Raw genomic sequence first — 23,358 nt, 5'->3', positions numbered from 1 at the left:
GTAAAGCATTGCCACCACGGTAGGTCTCTCCCTTGCTTGAGACTCAGCTTTTATCGGACAAGGTTCCTGTAGATGAGGAAGTTGCTGTTCCCCCTCCTACTGATATTCCCTTGAGGACTCTGTCAGATGGAGAGGAGCCTAAAGCTGCTTAGCCTCCTATGGACTTTAATTAAATCATGATGATTTTTTTAAGGATCTTTGTCCGGATCTTTTTGTAACTGCTGCTCCTCGTTCGCCTAAACGTCAGAGCTTACACTAGGCCTAGCTACTTCGAAGCCGTTGTTTTTAAGCTAGTGCTCTCTCGCTCTCCTAGAGAGCTTTACGTTAGCTAGGCGACTGGTTTTTCACCAGGAGGAGTTTGGGGGATACAGCCTTTGCTTTCCCTTCTTTTAAACTGGTTTATAGAGCGAGAGTCTGATATGACACGAGAGAAGTTCTCGGCTTGGGAGTTCATGCCTCTGCCCAGATAGACTTCTCAATTCTCGTAGACTCTCCCTGGCGCCTGGCCAGGAGACGCTCCAAGTTGTTTACAGGTCAACTTCACAGCTGTTTTCGAGCCTTTGAAGTTTTGCTGTACAATTATGTCACGCATAACAAGGCTTTCAGGGATGGTAAACGGTACCCGCCTCAGTCGCTAACCCCGTCTGTTGCCACACCTGCTCCCGTAGACCTTGATAGAGGACTTTAATGCGGAGAAGGTTGCTACCGAACCTTCTGGCCAACAACCTTCCAACCGGTCGGTTGTGCGCCCTGTTGACGCTGAGGTAACCTACTCGCGTCTGCCAGTTGAGGTGGTTCCTCCACCGATGCGACCCAGTGTGGGTTGCCAGCCGCACGTTGACGTTAAACGACGCTCGGAGGTGGTTGTTGACGTTCAGGACGTTCAACAACCAGCAGAGGTGACTTGTTTTGACGCAGTGCGTCAACCTCAGCAACCCGGTAGGGTGTTGACTGCACAACCCAGACGGTCTAGACAGTCTCGGGTTGACGCTGTGCTTCCTCGCGCACCCATGGTTGTTGACAGTTCACAGACTGTGCAGCAGTTCCATGATATTGCGTCCGGCTCCGTCACGCATCCACCAGTGCGACCGGATTCAGCGAGCCAGACGTTGCCCACTCCGTTGCCGTTTCCTCATCAGTTTTCGGATGAGGAACCCTCTGATGAGGACGTTGCTGAACAACAAGACGATCAGCCCCCAGAATAGATCAAGCCCTGCTATCCATCCAGAAGATGCTGAAGAAGGAACGCTGCTCAGTCAGGCTGTGGATGAGTCTGGTAGGGACGCTGTCATCCGTGGAACAATTTGTGTCACTAGGAAGACTACACCTCCGTCCTCTTCAATACCATCTAGCTTTTCACTGGAAAAAGGACAAGACGCTAGAAGCGGTCTCGATCCCGGTTTCCGAAAAGATAAAGTCTTGTCTGACTTGGTGGAAGGACAATATCAACCTAAGAGAGGGTCTTCCCCTGGCTGTTCAGACTCCCAACCACGTTCTCTTCTCGGACGCATCGGACGTGGGCTGGGGCGCGACACTAGACGGTCGGGAATGCTCAGGACTGTGGAACTCGAGTCAGAGGAGCATGCATATCAACTGCAAGGAGCTGTTGGCAGTACATCTGGCCTTGAAAAGCTTCAAGTCTCTCCTTCGAGGCAAAGTGGTGGAAGTTAACTCGGACATCACCACGGCCTTGGCGTACATCTCCAAACAAGGAGGTACCCACTCACTGACGTTGTACGAGATCACAAGGGACCTGCTCATCTGGTCAAAAGGTCAAGGCATCTCCCTAGTAACGAGGTTCATCCAAGGCGACTTGAACGTCATAGCAGATTGTCTCAGTCGGAAAGGGCAAGTAATTCCAACCGAATGGACCCTCCACAAGGATGTGTGCAAGAGACTTTGGGCCACTTGGGGTAAAACCATCCATAGATCTCTTTGCAACCTCGCTGACCAAGAGGCTTCCAATCTATTGCTCTCCAGTCCCGGACCCAGCAGCAATACATATAGATGCTTTCCTCCTAGATTGGTCACATCTGGATCTCTACGCATTCCCACCGTTCAAGATTGTCAACAAGGTACTGCAGAAGTTCGCCTCTCACGAAGGGACAAGGTTGACGTTAGTTGCTTCCCTCTGGCCCGCGAGAGAATGGTTCACCGAGATACTTCGATGGTTAGAAGACGTTCCCAGTAGTCTTCCTCTAAGGGTAGACCTTCTACGTCAGCCACACGTAAAGAAGGTACTCCAAAGCCTCCACGCTCTTCGTCTGACTGCCTTCAGACTATCGAAAGACTCTCGAGAGCTAGAGGCTTTTCGAAGGAAGCAGCCAGTGCGATTGCTAGAGCAAGGAGAGCTTCTTCCATTAGAGTCTACCAATCGAAGTGGGAAGTCTTCCGAGACTGGTGCAAGTCAGTTTCTGGGCTCGAACCTGTGCCGCCCAGTGAATAAGCTCCATTTAGCACTTATTCTTAGGTAATTTACTGCTAAATATACCAGAGAAAAAATGTAAAGGAGTGCTAGGTTAACTAGCTCGCTCACCTATTGGTGTCGGTATAAAATTGGGTGTATAATCCAGAGGTCCCGCACTATTTAGATTCATCCACGACAGAAACCCCAATAGAGGAGAGCCGTTCAACCTCACTCGGTACTACTAACACTGCATACGCTCAGAACCCAACTCCTTTTAGCACGTCTTGTGTTGTAACCCGCATTTTTGTTGTGCTCTCGTTTTTCCACTTATTTTCATTGGATTATGGCTTCTTCGTCGGTTTCCCTGGAGACACCGTCTAAGTTAAGTACCAAGCTTGGTTTTGCTGTGTTTTGAGCAACCTAGATCGTTTAATATTTGAATTATAGGAGTTTATTCTCTTCGTTCATATCGATCTTGCTTGATCCCACTTACAGTTGGTACTCCTGTTTTGAGAGCTTTTAGTTTCTCTCGCGGTGTTACTATATGTATTAATTTTATTATTAAATTTTATTTGTTATTGTGGATATTCATTATTTAGCGTTTAGAACCCTCGTGGTTCACTTTTTGGGCCGATATCATTTACGTATCGTTATGGCTGCCGACCTTCGTTGCTAGGCGGCAATGTTATTTTTTAAGCCACCAGGTGTGTCTTTTGTGATTTAATTATTATGTTGCATGCCTTGCCCAAAAATTTTTATGTGTTTATTTTATATTATCAACGCTATTACTATTATAATGAATATTGTGCTATTACTCCGTTTGATCTGTCTGGTTGGGGATCGTCAGTTGGTAGCCCTGCTGCTCCGTATCACGTGATCCTCCCCCATGCTCCCCCTCTCGCTAGGTGGGCGGCTAGGCTTCTCTCCCCCCCTCCCCTAGGGGACCGTTGCCTTCCCTCCTTTTAGAGGGGGTAGTTCAGTGTTTATGGACTTTGTCCTCCGGGTGTCCCGGCGGGTTCGTCTCTGTCTAGTCTGGTTGGCCACCGGTCAACAGAGTTGGATCCCGGTGCACCCTATTTTATATTCACTTATCACACTGGTTTATGTTATATGAAACCCTCTGGGTTCGGTTGGCGGTTCTTATCTACAGTTCCGTCCCCCTATTAATTTATAACAGTTCCTATGATTATATATAATGATTATATGACAGATCACTATCCCGGAGTTCCTATACGAATTGGTTTTGGATACTTTTATTTCCCGGCCCGGGGCTTAGCCTCGCCCCGGGAAATCAGACACCATGTGTCTTAATTTCTTGTTGTTGCATCCTTTTTTATGCTCCCGGCTCGACCGGAATGGATGGCTATACTTTAGTCTTAAGTTAGACTTATGTTTAGGCCGGGTCCTCCGGACCCGCCCCTACTTAAGAATATTACAGTTAAGCCCTAATCTTGTGTTAGGCTTATGTTAGGCCCGGGTCCTCCGGACCCGCCCCTACTTAAGAGAATTACAGTTTCTCATATACTATTCTTTTTATAGATGGTGCATTGTCAGACGACGGCCTGTGCAGCTGTTCTACATCAGCCCTGCGGCCATACCGTCTGTCGGTCTCACGCCCTCTGCGGAGTGCAGCTGGAGGATGTCGTGGTATGGCACCCGGATAACTGTGTGGTCTGTTTTGACCTCGTTACCACCCTTGGATCTGACTCGGTGAGTCCCGTTGGCTATGTTGCCTTCTTATTTATCTTACCTTTTTTAGCATACATACACTATTTAGTAAGATATCTATGGTCTTGAAGGACCACTGGGAGCCTTCCCTTTTTAATTCCCACTATTATTTCAGGCATCCCCGGAGCAAAAGTCTGCGGCTCGGGCCACACAAAGTATGGGTTGGTGGTTTTGCCCGGAACGTGAAGTCTAAGCGGCCGTACGTCCTCTCCGAGGACTACTGTTCCTTGATTTACCCCAACGCCAAGTCTTCAGCCGCTGTGGCTAGGCATGTTGCAGCTCCCATCATTGCCCACATTGATGCCACCATAGCGGGGTTCATTGATCCAGAGCAGGATCCGTCGGACGCCCCCGGGGATCTAGAAGACAATGTTGCCTCCATGAACCTTGACGTGGAACCCATGTTATTGGATGATCCAGATACAGGTAGGGTGATAAGTGAGGCAGGTGTTTCCGGCGCTGAGATTCCTATCCTCAGCCCCTCTCTTTCTTCTTCATCTGATCGCTCTTCCTTTCATGGTTTTTCTGGGGACCGTGAATCGTCCCAACGATCACACTCGGTTCCCCCCAAGAATAAGTCTAGAACCTTACCTAAAGCTCATAAGCCTCATAAGGCTTCTCATGGTTCTAAGCAGAATACAAACCTGTCATCTAAGGCTTCTGGCTCCTCCTCTAAGTCTCGCGACCCGGGAGTTCATTCCGCCACTCCGGCTGCTAGCCCGGGCCTTTCCGAATCAGCCATGCTTCGTATCGTGTCGGAGATGCAGGCCAAGTTGGTATCAGAGATGCAGTCTAAGATGGACACGATGTTCTCTAACATCGGTCAGAGACTTGGGGCATTAGAGCAAGGTGCTCCGGAGCGAGTCCAAAGCTCTCTCATCCCGGATGCCTCTAAGCTCCCGCCGTTTGCCAAGAATAACCCTTGGCGTATGGCTCTTCATTCCCCGTTCTCAGACGGAATGTTAACTTTGGAGGGTCTTGGCACTCGTCCCCTAGAGGACTTTGAATTCTTTCCTCCTGGTCTGGCATTTCCATTTCATGGTTATGCCAGGCTTACCGAGGAAGCTTTGGTTCGGTTAGACAAGGTCCCCAAAGAGACAGTCATCTTCCCTAAGGAGCAAGCCCAATCTGTGTGGGCCATATTCCTAAATGACATCGGCTGTACCAACACCATGTTGACGCCTTATAAGAGCTCCTTCACAATGTTCTTAATGGACAAAAACACCGTGACTCCATGTGTCAATAAGGTAGCAGAGCTTGCCTTCCAATATGCTCTGGAGGAGAAGCCCTTGCCTCCCATCCGAGAGGTGGATCCAATCTCCCTCCTTCTTCCTTCAGGCATTGAGTGTTGGGACAACGTCCATACAACTTTTACCTCTGGCAAGCTAGCAGCAGACTGTGCTTCAGTAATGTTTAGTGAGCGGCTTCCCCGTCTCCCGGAATCCCTCATTAAACAGGAATATGATTCCCGCCTACGCGTTGGCCGTACTCTGAACTTGGCCACCTCCACGGAGTCGATAGCCTTGACTTACGATACTGAGGGTATTTTTAAGTCTCTCAACAAGGCTACGTTGCAGTCATTATACTATGACCTGTATGACTTCGCTACTGCTAAACGCAGGTGTCGCAAACATGTCCTGGCAGAGGCGACTATTGGGCATGAACCTAATAAGCTTATCCGGTCCTCCTGTTGGGGTTCAAATCTCTTCCCTGAGGATCTTGTAGAGGAAGTCTTGGCGGAGGCCACTAGAGTCAACCAGAGCCTTAAAGCCCGTTGGGGTTTGACTCCTAAACGTAAATATGACCCTGCAAATTACCAAGCCCGGGGTAGGAAGAAGCTCCGTCCATATACCTCCACCCAGTTCAGGCAACAGCAGAGTGGTTCGTCCATTTTCCGGCTGCCTCTTCCCCCATCTCCTGTTGCCCCTGCACAGCCTTCCACCTCTCAGGCTCCTTCGGATGACTATGTCACCGTTCTGCTCCCTAAGAGCCAGCTTTCCGGTGCCTCCGCCACCTCTCCTGCCTTTAACCAGTCTTATGAGGCTCATAGCTCTTCCCAGAGTTATGGTAGAGGTAGAGGTTACCACCGTGGTTCTAACCAGAACAAAGGCAGGGGAAGAGCCTTTCGCAGGGGAAAGAACTTCCGAGGCGGACGTGGAGGCAACTCCTCAAACCAATACTGAGGTGCAGCAGGTAGGGGGGAGGCTCTATGCCTTCCGCAACAAATGGAGGTTCAGTCCCTGGGCGTTCAGTATCATCTCCAAGGGACTGGGGTGGAGTTGGATTCAAGGACCTCCTCCTCCGAACAAATTTCATCAACATTCCACTCCGGACCTGGTCAAATTTGTCCAGGATCTTTTACAGAAGAACGCCATACAAGAAACGAAACACCTGAAGTTTCAAGGTCGGCTGTTCAGTGTCCCGAAGAAGGATTCAGACAAGAGAAGAGTGATTCTAGACCTATCCCTTCTCAACTTGTCCATTCAATGCGACAAGTTTCGAATGCTTACCGTCTCGCAGGTGCGGACCTTACTTCCCCGTGGGGCCGTCACCACCTCTATCGATCTTACAGACGCCTATTATCACGTCCCGATAGCGAGACACTTTCGTCCGTACCTAGGCTTTCGCTTAGGGGACAAAAGTTACTCCTTCAAGGTGATGCCTTTCGGGCTCAACATCGCCCCAAGGATCTTCACAAAGTTAGCAGAAGTCGCTGTTCAGGAACTCAGAAATCAAGTAGTAGCCTATCTGGACGACTGGCTCATTTGGTCAGACACCTCCCAAAATTGCCTAAAAGCCACTCACAAAGTCATCCATTATCTTCAATCTCTAGGCTTCCAGATCAACTTCAAGAAGTCCCGTCTTCTTCCAAAATCGAAGTTCCAATGGCTCGGCCTGCAATGGGATCTTATATCTCATACTCTGTGTCTTCCCAAACCCAAGAGGTTAGAGATTGCGAGGAACACCAAACGCTTTCTCAAAGACAAAGTAAGTTCCAGACGACTCCAAGAGAGGATTCTGGGGTCCCTTCAGTTTGCCTCAGTGACGGATCTCCTTCTGAAGGCAAAGTTGAAAGATATCAATCGTGTCTGGCGTTCGAGGGCGAACCGGAAGTTCCGGGACAGGAAAGTCCGCCTTCCTCCCATTCTACGGGAAAGACTTCTTCCTTGGACAAGAGCAAACAGTCTGTCAAAGTCAGTTCCCCTTCGATTTCCGCCTCCGAAATTAATCATTCACACGGACGCATCCTTATCAGGTTGGGGCGGCTATTCTCAGCTCAGGAAAGTTCAAGGTCTTTGGTCTCCCTGGATCCGCCAATTTCACATCAATGTGCTGGAGGCCATGGCAGTTCTTCTAACCCTGAAACGTCTCGCTCTTCCCAAGAGACAACACCTTCGTCTGGTCCTCGACAGCGAAGTGGTGGTCCGCTGCCTCAACAGAGGCGGGTCAAAGTCAGGGCCTCTGAACCATGTTCTAGTAGCCATATTTTCCCTAGCAGCCTTGAACCGTTGGCATCTTTCAGCCGTCCACCTGGCGGGAGTCCGGAATGTAGTGGCAGACGCCCTGTCCCGGACCTCCCCTCTAGAATCGGAATGGTCACTCGATCTAAAGTCATTCCGGTGGATTCTCTCTCAGGTTCCCGGTCTCCAAGTGGACCTCTTCGCCACGGAGTCCAACCACAAATTGAGAGTATATGTGGCTCCCAATCTAGACCCTCAGGCTTACGCCACAGACGCCATGTCACAGAATTGGGACATCTGGGAAAAGATTTATCTCTTTCCCCCGGTGAATCTTTTGCTGAAAGTTCTAGACAAGCTGAGATCCTTCAAGGGACAAGTAGCCTTGGTCGCACCCAACTGGCCCAAGAGCAACTGGTATCCTCTCCTGCGAGAGTTGAGACTATACCCTCACCCGATACCCAATCCGGTTCTGTCTCAGATAGTACAAACACGCGTTGTGTACGCTTTCTCAAACATTCAGAGCGCCCTAACTTTATGGACTTTATGAAGTTTGCGGCCATGCATGGTGCCAATATTGATCCTCAAAACACCCTGTTCCTAGAATCGGATAAACGGGATTCCACCATCCGCCAGTATGACTCTGCAGTTAAAAAGTTGGCAAAATTTTTGATAGACTCAGACGTGAACTGTATGAACTTGAACCTTACAGTCACTTTCTTTAGATCTTTATTAGAATCAGGTCTGGCAGCCAATACTATCACCACTATTAAATCTGCTTTGAAAAAGATCTTCCTAGTGGGTTTTAACATAGACTTAACCGACTCTTTGTTAGCTTCAATTCCGAAAGCCTGTGCCAGACTGAAACCGGTTACTCGTCCTACCCCGGTGACCTGGTTCCTTAATGATGTACTCAAATTGGCTTCTGATACCCTTAACAGTTCTTGTGATTACATTCCCCTTCTCAGGAAAACACTTTTCCTGGTGAGCTTGGCTTCCGGGGCAAGAATTTCTGAACTGGCAGCTTTGTCGAGAGACCCGGGTCATATTGAGTTCCTGCCTTCGGGAGAGGTCCTTCTTTCACCTAACAAATTCTTTTTGGCTAAAAACGAAGACCCTCAGAACAGATGGTCCTCCTGGAAAATTGTTCCCCTCACGCAAGACCCGTCTCTGTGCCCTGTTACTACTCTTAGGTCTTATTTATCCCGGACCTCCTCTAACTCCTCGGGGCCTCTATTCGTTAGAGAACAAGGCGGTACCATTACTATTAAAGGGATCAGGCAACAAATTTTGTATTTTATTAAACAAGCTAGCCCTGACTCTTTTCCTCTTGCACATGATATCAGAGCGGTTGCTACTTCGGTGAACTTTTTTCACCACATGAATTTTACGGACCTTTCCAGGTATACAGGGTGGAAATCACCGTCAGTGTTCAAGAAACACTACCTTAAACATTTGGAAGCCCTAAAATTTTCTACAGTAGCTGCAGGGAGCGTAGTTACTCCCAGGTAACTCACAGGTTAATACCTTGTCTCTTTATCTCTCCCTCTTACCTGCCTCATTTATACCCTATTGTATTCGTTGGTCTCGCACCTGAATACTGTTATTATATTTGTAAATTTTTAAACTCCTGAGTATCTGTATATATTATCACTCACGGCATTATTATACCTACCTTATTTGTCAATTGTCCACCAAGTGGATTTATGTTCATATTTAAGATACTCTTATAATTGTTTTTTGGTACTCATCTCTGATTAAAGCATCCTGTATTTCCCTTACGCTTATGTTTTTTCCTTTATTTTGCAAGTTTGGTGACATATTCTCTTGTATAGATTCACTGGGCGGCACAGGTTCGAGCCCAGAAAAGGGATTTTGACGTAGGAAAAATCTATTTCTGGGCGAAGGACCTGTGCCGCCCAGTGAACCCTCCCAGCTCCTCTCCCTTGGAGTCCCCAAACTTTGGGTGCTAAGGAGTTGGGTTCTGAGCGGATGCAGTGTTAGTAGTACCGAGTGAGGTTGAACGGCTCTCCTCTATTGGGGTTTCTGTCGTGGATGAATCTAAATAGTGCGGGACCTCTGGATTATACGCCCAATTTTATACCGACACCAATAGGTGAGCGAGCTAGTTAACCTAGCACTCCTTTACATTTTTTCTCTGGTATATTTAGCAGTAAATTACCTAAGAATAAGTGCTAAATGGAGCTTATTCACTGGGCGGCACAGGTCCTTCGCCCAGAAATAGATTTTTCCTACGTCAAAATCCCTTTTCTGTATCCTCGACCAGTACCTCTGTAGCTCAAATAGCTGTTTTTCTCTTATACCTGAGAAAAGGACGATCCCTTTCAGCTCCCACTATCAAGGGCTACAGAAGCATGTTGGCATCGGTCTTCCGGCATAGAGGCTTAGATCTTTCCAAACATAAAGATCTGCAAGACCTCCTTAAGTCTTTTGAGACCACCAAGGAGCGTAGTTTGGCTACCCCTGGATGGAATTTAGACGTGGTACTAAGATTCTTCATATCAGACAGGTTGGAGCCGTTACAATCAGCCTCCCTGAAAGATCTCACTCTTAAGACTCTTTTCCTGGTATGCTTAGCCTCGGCTAAAAGAGTCAGTGAGATTCATGCCTTCAGCAAGAACATAGGATTTTCGTCAGAAAAAGCCACTTGTTCGCTACAACTTGGTTTTCTAGCCAAAAATGAGCTGCCTTCTCGGCCTTGGCCTAAATCTTTCGATATCCCCAGCTTATCGGAGATCGTAGGCAATGAACTAGAAAGTCTTATGCCCTGTTAGAGCTCTTAAGTTCTATTTAAAGCGTACTAAACCTTTACAAGGCCAATCTGAAGCTTTATGGTGTTCAGTTAAGAAACCATCCTTGCCTTTGTCAAAGAATGCTTGGTCAGACTTTATCAGATTGTTAATACGAGAAGCTCATTCACATCTGAGTGAGGAAGACCGAACTTTGCTTAAGGTGAAGACGCACGAAGTTAGAGCTGTAACAACTTCCGTGGCCTTTAAGCAAAATATATCTCTGCAAAGTATAATGGACGCAACCTATTGGAGAAGCAAGTCAGTGTTCGCGTCATTTTACTTGAAAGATGTCCAGTCTCTTTACAAGAGCTGCTACACACTGGGACCATTCGTAGCAGCGAGTGCAGTAGTGGGTGAGGGCTCAACCACTACAATTCCCTAATTCCATAACCTTTTTAATCTTTCTCTTGAAATGTTTTTATTGTTGTTTTTGGGTTGTCCGGAAGGCTAATAAGCCTTTCGCATCCTGGTTGATTTGGCGGGTGGTCAAAGTCATTTCTTGAGAAGCGCCTAGATTAGGGGTTTTGATGAGGTCCTGTTGTATGGGTTGCAACCCTTGATACTTCAGATCCTAGGGGTCGATCAGCATCCTAAGAGGATCGCGAGGCTCCGTAAGGAAGACGTACTTAAAAAGGCAGAGTAATTGTTCAAGTCGACTTCCTTACCAGGTACCTATTTATTTTGTTTTTGTTATTTTGATAACTTCTAAAATGAAATAAAAATTCTTAGCTCATAATAATGTAAACATATTTTGCTGGTCTCTACCCACCCCCCTGGGTGTGAATCAGCTATTATAATCACCGGCTAAGTTAAATATTGAAAAATGTTATTTTTATAATAAAATAAATTTTTGAATATACTTACCCGGTGATTATAAATTAAAGGCCCCTCCCTTCCTCCCCAATAGAGACGCAGTGGGACGAGGAGAAAATTGAGTTCTTTGTTTACATTGAGTACTGGGTATCTGGACGACAGATGGCGCTGTTGGGCACACCCGCAACCTGTGTAGCGATCGCTGGCGAATTTTACCTTAGAGTTTTCTGTCGAGCAACAGAGTTGCAGCTATTATAATCACCGGGTAAGTATATTCAAAAATTTATTTTATTATAAAAATAACATTTTACTTAACTCATCATAGCACAGAAATGGCTTTACTACTATTTCTCTCATATAGCTAAATAAATTTCCTTTCAATCAATATATAATTGTTCCGTCACGAATACAAACCCTCTGCTTTTTATGGGGGATTACCTGTCAGCGAAGCTGAAAGACGAACCAAGAACAATTTTTAGCAAGGGGTAACCACTCAACCAGCTAGTTAGGGGGTTGGGGATAGACTGGCTACCCCGCTCACTTGCACACCTAGGTTGACTAACCACTTTGCTTTTTGGTTTGGTGGATATCGGTCATACTGCCGCTCTCTCCCGTTTGAGTTGCCATTATAATACTTTTTCTTTTTCTTTCCAGTGCGTGTGTTTGAGTGATTGCAGTCCTGCAATACGAACGTGTCCTGGTCCCGAACGCCGTACATGCGGTGTCTTCATGTCCTCCCTAGAGACGGACCCCCACCTGTTGTGTCCTACTTGCCAGGGCCGAAAGTGTTCATGGGATGACACCTGTAGTGAGTGTAGGGAGTGGTTTGCCTCCAAGTGAAAGAGGTTCGGGCGAGGGAAGAAGAAGAAGGCTAAATGGTCTTCCTCGAAGTCGAAGAAATCACGGTCTTCTTCTTCCCCCCCCCCAACCTCTTCTCGGAGCTGCTCCTCCGCTTGTCTCTTCTGAGGAACGGCCGAGTAGAAGCGCAGCCCATGTTACTCTGGGTCAACTCCGTATGCCTCAGGACGGTCCCGACTTCCCTAGCGATTCGGTCCGGCCCTGTCCTCCAGAGAGCGCCTGCTCTATTACTGATCTCATGTCTTTCTGGCCATCACTGGGCGTGGATGGTCCCCCTTCTAAGGATGTCCTGTTTGGACTCCTTCAGTTGGGTGCTGAGTGGAGGCTCTCGTCGCCTTTGGAAGTCTATGCTACTACCTCGGGCGCAGACGCAGCTGTCCATCGGTCAGACTTTTGGTCACCCGAAGCTGAGGACAATGTAACTTCACTAGGGGCGGTGAAGGAACAAAGTCCAAAGCTTGTTTTCCCTTTGGGGGAACACCTCTCGCTCGCGAGAAAAAACCGTACTACAGCAGTCTTACGCTTACAATTCTCCCCCAAGGGTGAGGGCAGGGCTCAGTCCTAGGTGATGTTCTCCCTCGGAAGAGAAAGCGTCTTGAAAAGTCTACCCCTCATGTAGTTACTGCTAGACGTTCCCCTTCGGGTGTTCGTCGGGTGGATGGGTTTCTGACATCTCTCCATCCAGGTCGTGCTCCTCCTCCTGCAGTGAGGAGACGCCTTTTTGAACCTCCAAAGTTCAATCCACGATCTCCCTTTGGGGTCTTGTGACGATCTAGCTTCGGACTTCTGTTGCCATGTTCCTTCGGGTTCCCGTAACTTTGAACCTTCAGTTCCTCATTTCGTTAAGCCTTCGGGTTTGTGAGACACTGAACCCTCAGGTTCTGGTTGCGATATTCCTTCAGGTTCCCGTAACCTGGGGCCTTCGGGTCCTCATTTCGTTAAGCCTTTGGGTTTACGAGACACCAAACCTTCGGGTTCTGGTTTCGGTGTTCCTTTGGGGTTCTCGCAACCAGGGACTTTCGGGTCCTAGTCACGTTGAGCCTTCGGGTTCTTGTGGCCCAGAATTTTTGGGTTTCAGTTGCGCTGAGCCTTCGGGCTTTCGCAACCCAGGTTTCACTGAACTCTCGGGTTCTCGTGACCAGGAACCTTCGGTTTCTTGTTGCGCTGAACCTTTGGGCTCTCATAGTTCCTTCGGGTTCTAGTAATCCGCGTCATGTTGAATCTTCGGGCTTTCGTGTCGCAGGGAACGTAGGGCTTGTGAACTCTCGTGCCATTGGTTACACAGAACCTTCGGACTCTCGTAACCCGGAGTCTTTTGTCTCCCGTTGCATGAAACCTTCGAGCTCTCGCAACCCTGGTCACTGAGCCTTTGGGCTCTTGTGATCTACATCACGCTGAACCTTCAGGCTCTCGGGACTTGCATCACGTTGTGCCTTCGGGCTCTTCTGACCGGTGTTGCACTGAGCCTTTGGGCTTCGTAACCCTGGTTACAACGAGCCTTGTAGCTCTCGTAACTCAGAGTTTCTCCCTCGTCACGCTGAGCCCTTGGTCTCTCGTGACTGGCGTCATGCTTAGCCTTCGGACTCTTGTTTCATCGATTACGCTGAACCTCCGGGCTCTCGTAATCCTCATGGCCCTCGTCGCACGAACCCTTCGGGCTGGCGTGACATGGTTTTTGGTAAAAATCTTACCTTCCATGATGTAGAACTCATGGGTTCTCGTCGCGCCAATTCTTACGGTTCGCACGACCTAGATTTGTCATGATCTAGGACTGAACCCTCTCCCCCGGGTTTGGTCATCGAGTTTATGCTCATTCTAGTGTTGCCACGCGTGGCAGAATAGCATCGCGTGACGGAACATTGAGTGACGAAACAGTTGATTGTGGTTTTCCACCTTCATGCGATCTGCCTCGTCACTTACCTTTTAGTTCAGTTTTTACCGACTGCGCCTGCCTCATCCCTGGACAAGATTCCGTCACCTTTCTTGGCAGCAAGAAGTATCCCTGCACAGGGAAACCTTACTGCTCATGAGCCTCTACTTGCCCCAAGACAGCCTTCGCTACCCTGTCAGAGGTTCCGACACCCAGTTCCTCCCCCAAGGGAAAGGCCAGTACCAATTCTGCCTGTAAGAGGTGCTAAGAAATCTTTTTAGTTTTCTAAGCCTAAGGTTCCATGCCGCTCCAAGGATCCCTCTCCGAGAATATTGGGAGCTCACAACCCCTTATGGCTGACTGCAGTAGCTCTCCTTCCAGGTGCCTCTCCTCCTAGTGATCCCAGGAGTAACCCTGAGGAATCTGCTTTTGCAGAAGCTCCTCGGAGGGATAAACCTATCTTTCCTCTTAAAAGACCACTGGAAGAGAGCACTTCAGAATCCTAAGGGAGTCCCCTGCAGTTCAGGGTTCCTCAGGAAAAGGATCAAACCATCCTCCCAAGGAGGACAAGCAATCTCCTTTACGGACTCCTTCCGTCTCACTCCGATTGAGGTGATTCCTAGGGAGTCTCGCCCTCCACCAGTGTTTGACTTGGTTCTTCCTCCTGTAAAGGAATAGTGCCCTCGCAGGACAGAGGAAGTCGCAAGGCCTACTCTAATGGAGGAACTCCTGCCTCAGCGCAGACAACCAAAGGACTTACTTACCGTTCCTAAGTCCTCGGTCAGAGCTCCAACCACTCGGTTACAGTGGCAGAGAGAGATCTTTCCTAACACACCAACAGGAGTTGCCCCCGTTAATGGTCGATCCCAGTGACGACATCGACCCACCCCATGCTCCTATGGTTGAGAGCTCGGAGGTGGATGAGCAAACTGATCATGAGGACGATCTTTTGCCAACTGCCACTAGCCCTAAGCATACAAAAGCAGAGCAAAAAGAGACGGAGCACCTTCTGGCAGGTTATAGCCTGCATTTGTACCATCAATGGGCTGCCAGATCTATCGGTAGGCCCCTCTTGAGGCAAGGACACTGTCCTTGGCCAGGTATACGGCAATTATAGACCCCCGGGGGCCAGTGCAGCTTTGCCCTGGTTAAAGGGGTTGAGGAGTGCCAAACAGAAGGCGGTGGCCCAGGCCACTGCTTTGTTCTCTTCTCTTTGCGCCAATGCTCCCAATAAACTCCTTCCACCGCCTTATGTGTAGCAAAAGAGGTATTATGAGATCTTAAATGAACTAGCTATCTTGCCTCAGGATCATTCTATTGAGTCACTCTTGAAGGGTACGCCCCTTGAGAAACTAGTGGGACTTTGTCTTGTTCTTGGATTCTGAGATCCTTAACCAGGAAAAGGTCGCAAGGTGTACCATGCAGGCAGCGTCTTGGCTTGATTTCTGGTTGGGATCAGTGGGATAACTGACCCAGTCTCAGCACTGGTCTTGTGAGTCCATAAGTAAGTCGATGGAAACTTTCCTTTTGTCCGGCACCGGGGTACTAGAATTCCTCTCCCATTAGGTGGTTAACCTTTGGGCCAACCCCATCCTGAAGAGAAAGGACTCAGTCATCCAAAAATTCCATCAACAACGAACTCCCCCTTCGGGGTAAGTTCCTCATTCGAACCAGAGGATGTCGAGCGAGTAGCTGAGAGATGGAGGAAGTCTAACCATTACTCCCTCATCCTAAAAGCCTTAACATCAGCCACAAAGGAAACGACCAGCTTTCAAACTGCTGACAAATAGGGCTAGGGACCCTAAACAGCTGAGTCCTAAAGTGTCTAAGAAGTCCTTCCGTGGAGGGAAGAGAAAGAGGGGATCTGGCCAAGGCTGATTCCGCTAGGAAGGGCAATCCTTCCACATATCCACCTGTGGGGGGATGCCTGCAAAGCTGCTGGCTGAGGTGGCATTTCCACAGGGTCGATGCCCGGACAGTCAATGTGATTAGTTCAGACTATAGCATCTCTCCCTCCACTAACTCGGGATCCAGTCCCAATGAACTCCTATGCGAAGGGATCCGCAAAGGACAATTAAAATATTTAAAAACATAAAAACAGATATTTCATATATAACTATAAAAGGACTTACGTAAGCCTGTTCAACATAAAAAAACTTTTATTACGAGTTTGAACTTTTGAAGTTCTACTGATTCAACTAACTGATAAGAAAGATCATTCCACAACTTGGTCACAGCTGGAATAAAACTTCTAGAGTACTGTGCAGTATTGAGCTTCATGATGGAGAAGGCCTGACTTAAAATTAACTACATACCTAGTATTACGAACAGGATGGAACTTTCTGGGAAGAGCTGAAAGTAAAGGATGGTCAGAATTATAAAAAATCTTATGCAACATGCATAAAGAACTAATTGAACGACGGTGCCAGAGATTAATATCTAGATCAGGAATAAGAAATTTACTAGACCGTAAGTTCCTGTCCAACAAATTACGATGAGAATCAGCAGCTGAAGACCAGACAGGAGAACAATACTCGAAACAAGGTAAAATGAAAGAATTAACACTTATTCAGAATAGATTGATCACCAAAAATCTTGAAAAACTTTCTCAGTGAGCCAATTTTTTGGGCAATTGAAGAAGACACAGACCTAATGTGTTTCACTAGTTCCTGGCGGGGCACTCCGTGGTATTGATGAGCGACAACACCATGATAGTAGCTTACCTGAACAAATAAGGCGGTACCTTTTAGCACCCGCTGTGCCATCTAGCAGTAGAGATACTCAAATGGGCAGAAGACAACTCAGTAACTCTATCAGCTCGCTTCATTCTTGGCAAACAGAATGTTTTCATGGACAGTCTGAGCAGAGTGGTCTTTGGATCATCTAGTAGCCAACAAAGTCCTAATTTTGTGGTGTTCCGCGACTGTGGACCTGTTCACAATGGCCCTGAATTCCAGGCTCCCGCTGTACTGTTCCCCAGTCCCAGATCTCCAGGCTCTTTGGCAAGATGCATTCCAACAACTGTGGGAATACATAGACGCGTATGCATTTCCCCCGTTCTGTCTGATGAGAAAAGTCCTCAACAAGGTCAGAATAAGCAAGAGCTTATCAATGACCCTAATAGCTCCACTATGGCATCAAGCAGAATGGTTACCGGACCTTCTGCAGCTCCTCACAGAGATCCCAAGGGAACTTCCTCCACGTCACAATTTGCTAAAACAGCCACATGCCAACATCTACCACAAAGCCGTAGCTTCACTTCGACTACCCGCCTGGAGACTTTCCAGCACCTTCTCACACAGAGAGTCTTATCGCAACGAGTTGTGGAAAGAATGGCTGGACACCTCAGACGCTCTTCAGCGTCAATCTATCAGGCGAAGTGGTCTGTTTGCTGTGGCTGGTGTTTTTGAAGAGGTATCACTCCCCTCGATGCCTCTATTCCAACAATAGTGGAGTTCTTTGTACACTTTCGAGAAGAAATGCTTCTCTCGGTTTCAGCTCTCAAAGGCTACCGTTCAGCCTTGAGTCTCGCCTTTAAACTGAAAGGGATAGATATTTCCTCCACTGAACTTTCCTTAGGCGGAGCTTAGACTTCCTAGGAATGTGTTTCAGGTCCTTCAGTCTCTGAAGGGTCTTCCCTATGAACCATTTCGCCAGGCAATAGATCGCCACCTGACATGGAAGACAGTATTCCTACTTGCTTTGGCTTCGACCAAAAGAGTTGGTGAGCTGCATGGTCTATCTTTTAACGTCTCCCACTCTAGGAGATGGGGTGAAGTAATTCTCAGCTTCGTCCCTGAGTTTATTGCTAAGACTCAAAATTCATGTGTGCTGGATTCTAGGTTCAGCACATTCAGGATAGAGAGAGTACGTTCTGTGACCTAAGATCCAAACCAACTGGTACTTTGTCCAGTGAGGAGTCTAAGGTGTTACCTAAAGAGAACAGCAGCAGCTCAATGCCGTGTGACAGCCCTGTTTGTCAGCACGAAGAATGTCACGAGGAATACTATTTCCTCCTGAATCCGTAGGGTCATTGACTCTCTACTCCATTTCGGCCCTCCTCCTCAAAAACGACCCAGAGCGTATGACGTCAGGGGCATTGCAACGTCCATAGCATTCAAGGAAAACTACTCTGTGGCATAGGTACTGCAAGCAGGCGTATGGAAGCATCAGACGACCTTCACCGCCCACTATCTGCAAGATGTAACCCACAGGAACATGGATACATTCTCCATTGATGGTGGCTGCACAACAAGTGGTCTAAAACACCTCAAGCTCCTTGATAGTAGCAGAAGGTTGAGGTTACCCAGGTTAGTCTGGGGTGAATGATTAAGAATGACTAGCCTCTTTCTTCCTTTCACCTTCTCCCCCATTGGGGAACTCAGCACCATGGTCCTCAGCACAGCTAACCTCACCTCTTTCCAGGTAAGATTCATTTCACTTGTGTATCCTAAGTATAGAAATACTTGTTGCCTCCCCAAAACCCCTGCGAGGGTGGCTATTGGGTAAAGTCTCAGTACTCTCAAATTCTTATGACTCGAGATCCTATTACTAAAGCAGCCACATTGCTAGTATCACGAACGCACAGCCTATGCTGGCCGCTAAAGGTGCATAGCACCAGTTTCTTAGCAAGGGTAGGGTTCCTACTACCTTCGATCCATATCGAAGGAGAGAGAACCCTGGGTCAAATGCCAAACCCAGTTGGTGAAGACTTCCTCCCACCTAAGAGCTAAGTCATCCCCTATAGATAGTGGAGGGTTTGTATTGGTGACGGAACGAATGACAAATTTATAAATAATTTGTATTTTTCCTAACATACAAACCTGGAGCTATTTATACAAATTGGCCCGCCAGCCTTATTCCCCAAGAAGTTATGCCATAAAGCAAAGTGGTTACTCAACCCAGGTGTGTGAGTGAGCGGGGTAGCTGGTCTATCCCACCCGCTAACTAGCGGGATGGATGGTTACCCCTCGCTAAAAATTGTTCTTGGCTCGTCTTTCAGCTTTGCCGAAAGGTAATCCCCTATAAATAGCTCCAGGTTTGTAAGCAAGGAAAAATTCAAATTACTTACAAATTTATCATTTTTACATATTTTGTTAAATTTTCATATACATAAGTTATATAAGAGAAATAAAATTATAATTACTTGACATAAAATAGGTCCAATGGTGCCGAAAGAAGTAAGAAATATCTGGACGCAGAATACATTCAATGGTGTTCAAGGGGTTAAATATTTTGGCCGGCCAATTACGTCCTTTCTATACTCTAATAAGAGAAGCCCAAAGATTTTGTTATTTAAATTTTGGAATTCTGATTACATTATTTACAGTAATATAAGTTTTCAGCCCTTGAAATTCTAATGATCTTAAATTTCATGTAAATTTACGATTAACTTTTTGTTGTCCAGTTTTGAATGTACTACAATAAAGTAAAAGTACTTGACTTCAAAATGACTTCATAACTAGCATTATACAGTATTAGGGAAATTAATTTGCAGTGGATGATTAAAGAAAAATATTGCTATGCCCTTAAGCCATCTGTAGGAATCTTAGGTTTGAAAAGCAGGTAGTACTGTAAGTGAAACAAGGTATAATGGAAGAAGTCAGACATGTAGGTAGGAAGAGAACTAAGGGAATAATTTGGGAGTAAAAGTCCAAATGCAATGCACAGCTGGAGATGCGGAAAGAAAATCTATACTCTTTCATATTACTATTGTTATCAAAATCAATATAGGGTATTAAACTTATTTAAACATTATGACTGCAATTATATTCATCATGCTATAAATAATTAGCAATTGTTTTACATGATTATTGTGTCTGCTTAGTTGAAGTTTTAATATATTCTCGGTGTTTAGTAAATGATCCTCGCTAAACACTTGCTTTGAATTAAAATTTACTGTTTAAATTATTTTTCTAGTTCTTCCTGTTAACAAGGTTACAAACTTTTATTAGGCATTAAAGGGAAAGAATGTTATTTTCATGAAAATTATAATTCGGACATACTATACTGTATTACATATAAAAATATATTCTAGGAAATAGAATTCAGTAAGAAAAACTGTAATCTTATCAGATTCATCATGCAAAAAATGGGCCTAAGAGTGTCAATGGTCAAGATTCCATTGGGTGATTTGATTGATGATAAGCCTTAACAAAAACTTAGCAAGGCAAAGTATGTAAATGCTACTGTACTGTATATTTTTTACAACGAGACTGGTAAAAGGACTTCAGCTAAAACTCAAAACTCAATTAAATGGAATTTAAGAATTAAACTTGTGTAGACTTTAATAATATTTTGGGAAATATTTTGGGGGTAACCTAACACTCAGCTTTTTTTATTTAGGTGGAAACCTTACTTGAAGGACCTCACGGAGCTCGAATGATTCATACCGGTCCAGATACACGTTTAGATGGTGAGCTTAATGGAATAATGTTTTAGTTCTAAGTGATATATGAGTTTATTTATAGCCATGTGTAACAACAAATAAATGTGAACCCTAATTTACTTTGCTTCAGACCTGTTACTCATACATAGCCCATTTGTGAGTTTGAAAATGCAAGGGACTCCTCCATTTTAGGGCTTCCTCTTGGTATATGGCCTCTGCCCAACCAATTTTACGGCCTACCAAAGGTAAACTGGATCACTCACTGTATATCTAAGAACCTGTTCATAGCTTGCAAGGTTTTCCTATTACTTGATTTTTTGGATTCCTCTCCATTTCATTTGGTACTTTGGTGAAAGTTTTTCATCACATAATTAACATTTTCAGGTGCTATCATCATACCGAGTGAGATTTTTCACTGCTGGTTTATCACAAATTTCTACAGTATTGTATGTGTTGTTTCATTAAATTTGTGATCAAGATGTATTGATAAACTTTGTTGTTTTCCTGAATATTGGCAAAGGTTTTTCAACGAATGATTCTTGGCTCATTAACAATTTTGGATGCTTTATTACTATTGCCATAATCATCTACTTTTGCAGTCAGAAGCTCCACCCACTGCTATGGCATGACCTTTGCTTTTAGCTGATTGGTTAGCAATGGTTTCACAATCTCTGTTAATTTGGCTCTCCTTATTTCAGTAATTTTAAAAATAGTCTCAGGGTAACACTGGTGGCTCCCATGTAACCACACACCTAATGGAATCCAGATTTGCTGATGCTCTTTGTTGAGGTGCCATCGCTTGCAATTAGTATCATAAAAAGGATACTTCTCTGGTCGGAGCTTCTGCATGTAATAGCTGTTTTTCTTGCCTTCCTTTGCCAAAAAATGTTCCTCTCAGTCTATGGCAAAAGGGTATCTCCCAGCCTTCAGCCAGGTCTTCTAATAGGCTTAGACCTTTCTCCTTACGGGAACTGCCTGTGTTCATGAGGAGCTTCAAGCTGTCTTTCCCTCACCGGTTCCTCTGGAGCCGGAGTCCCATGTGACCATCAAGTTTTTTAGGCTACTCTATTCAAGCCTTTGAAATGAGCGTCAGACAAAGATCTGATTCTCTACTCAGTTTTGCCCCTAGGTTTGGAAAAGTGAATTGGCAAGCTTATAACATCTTTTATGTCACTAGTCATTCTGAAGAATGGGTCTCTTTTGCTTGTTCCTGTTTTGTGGCCAAGACCCAGCTGCCCATGATACCAGGCTGAGTCCTTTTCCATCTCTTCTCAGGAGGCATCCAGAGGGCATCAAAGTGAATGGCTTCTCTGTCTTTGGTGCTGTCTTGAAGAGGACTCAACTGTGGCCATGAGCTTCTAAGATTTTTCTTTGCACCAGCAGGATAAAGAGAAAGATATTAAAGATACCATTCATTAGTTACTTATACCCACCAGCGAAGGAATTGGGGATTCAATTTGGGCAAGGGTCTAAAAATTTAGTGATATCAGGTCGTCCTTAGCACTCAGGAAGAACCTGTTAGTGGCTTAGGTATTTAGACAGGAGTCTGCTGATACAATTTCCTTCACTATCCATTACTTGTGGCAGTATACCTCAAGTCCTGGAGGTGACTTTACCCTTAGTTCTTTGGTGGCTGCTCTTCAGGATGTAACCAGAATAGATCTCTCAAGAAAAAATTACACTTTGGCCAAAGTTAGCAGTTTTTACCTTAGTGTACATTGAAAGATAAAATGCCTGATCTACCCCTCTTTCTTCCCCATCTCTTAGGGGTGCAGCAGTCATGGCTGCTGAGTTGGATTTGATATCTGATGCATGTTAGCTTCATAACCGAAGAGCTTCATAACCGAGTAACCTTCCTTATCAGATAGATAGATAGATCTTTATTAACCACAAATTCTACATTAAAAATTACAATAAACATAATTACCTGTTAACATGATCTATTATACATATCGGGATATTTACAGTATTTTATACTCAATGTAGTCCATGAAATTACAGGGTCTATAATAGTTCCTCAGCATATATCACAATTAAAATCATTAAACATATTTCCTAAAAATCACTTTGTTTAAAATTGAAAATTAATAATTAATATTAAATCAAAGAAAAATATATCTATGGGTAACAGTTCAAGATTGGGTGGGCAATTTTCACAAAGTCTGTTAAGAAGTATCTCCCCCATCCTCCCAGACAAGGGAGAGGATGGATAGAATATATGCAAACTCATTTCTTAATGTTTATACAACAGGCAACATATCATATACGAAGATATAGGTTCTTTTCTGGCCGATTACCATTTACAGTACTCTTAGTATGGGCCTAATTATTATTATTATTATTACTTACTAAGCTACAACCCTAGCTGGAAAAGCAGGATGCTATAAGCCCAGGGGCTCCAACAGGGAAAATAGCTCAGTGAGGAAAGGAAAAAAGGAAAATAAAATATCTTAAGAAGAGTAACAACAACAAATATCTCCTATATAAACTATAAAAACTTTAACAAAATAAGAGGAAGAGAAATAAGAAAGAAGAGTGTGCTCGAGTGTACCCTCAAGCAAGAGAACTCTAACCCAAGACAGTGGAAGGCCATGGTACAGAGGCTATGGCACTAACCAAGACTAGAGAACAGTGGTTTGATTTTGGAGTGTCCTCCTAGAAGAGCTGCTTACCATAGCTAAAGAGTCTCTTCTACCCTTACCAAGAGGAAAGTGGCCACTGAACAATTACTGTGCAGTAACCCCTTGAGTGAAGAAGAATTGTTTGGTAATCTGTGTTGTCAGGTGTATGAGGACAAAGGAGAATATGTAAAGAATAGGCCAGACTATTCAGTGTGTGTGTAGGCTCCAACAGGGAAAATAGCTCAGTGAGGAAAGGAAAAAAGGAAAATAAAATATCTTAAGAAGAGTAACAACAATAAATATCTCCTATATAAACTATAAAAACTTTAACAAAACAAGAGGAAGAGAAATAAGAAAGAAGAGTGTGCTCGAGTGTACCCTCAAGCAAGAGAACTCTAACCC

General features: G+C 45.5%; 1 protein-coding gene across 1 annotated transcript in view; it reads left to right on the top strand.

The window, feature by feature from the left end:
* LOC137616455 (zinc finger protein Xfin-like) overlaps window positions 1-23,358 on the top strand; it is a 106,140-nt gene that overhangs the window by 27,712 nt on the left and 55,070 nt on the right. The window contains exon 3 of the mRNA XM_068346233.1: window positions 20,293-20,362. Coding sequence (XP_068202334.1) covers window positions 20,293-20,362 — 70 coding nt within the window. The remainder of the gene's footprint in view (window positions 1-20,292; window positions 20,363-23,358) is intronic.

Source organism: Palaemon carinicauda, chromosome 22, assembly GCF_036898095.1.
Source record: "Palaemon carinicauda isolate YSFRI2023 chromosome 22, ASM3689809v2, whole genome shotgun sequence".
NCBI lineage: Eukaryota > Metazoa > Arthropoda > Malacostraca > Decapoda > Palaemonidae > Palaemon > Palaemon carinicauda.
The sequence above is the reverse complement of the archived record's forward strand: the minus strand, read 5'-3'. Positions and strand labels throughout refer to the sequence as shown.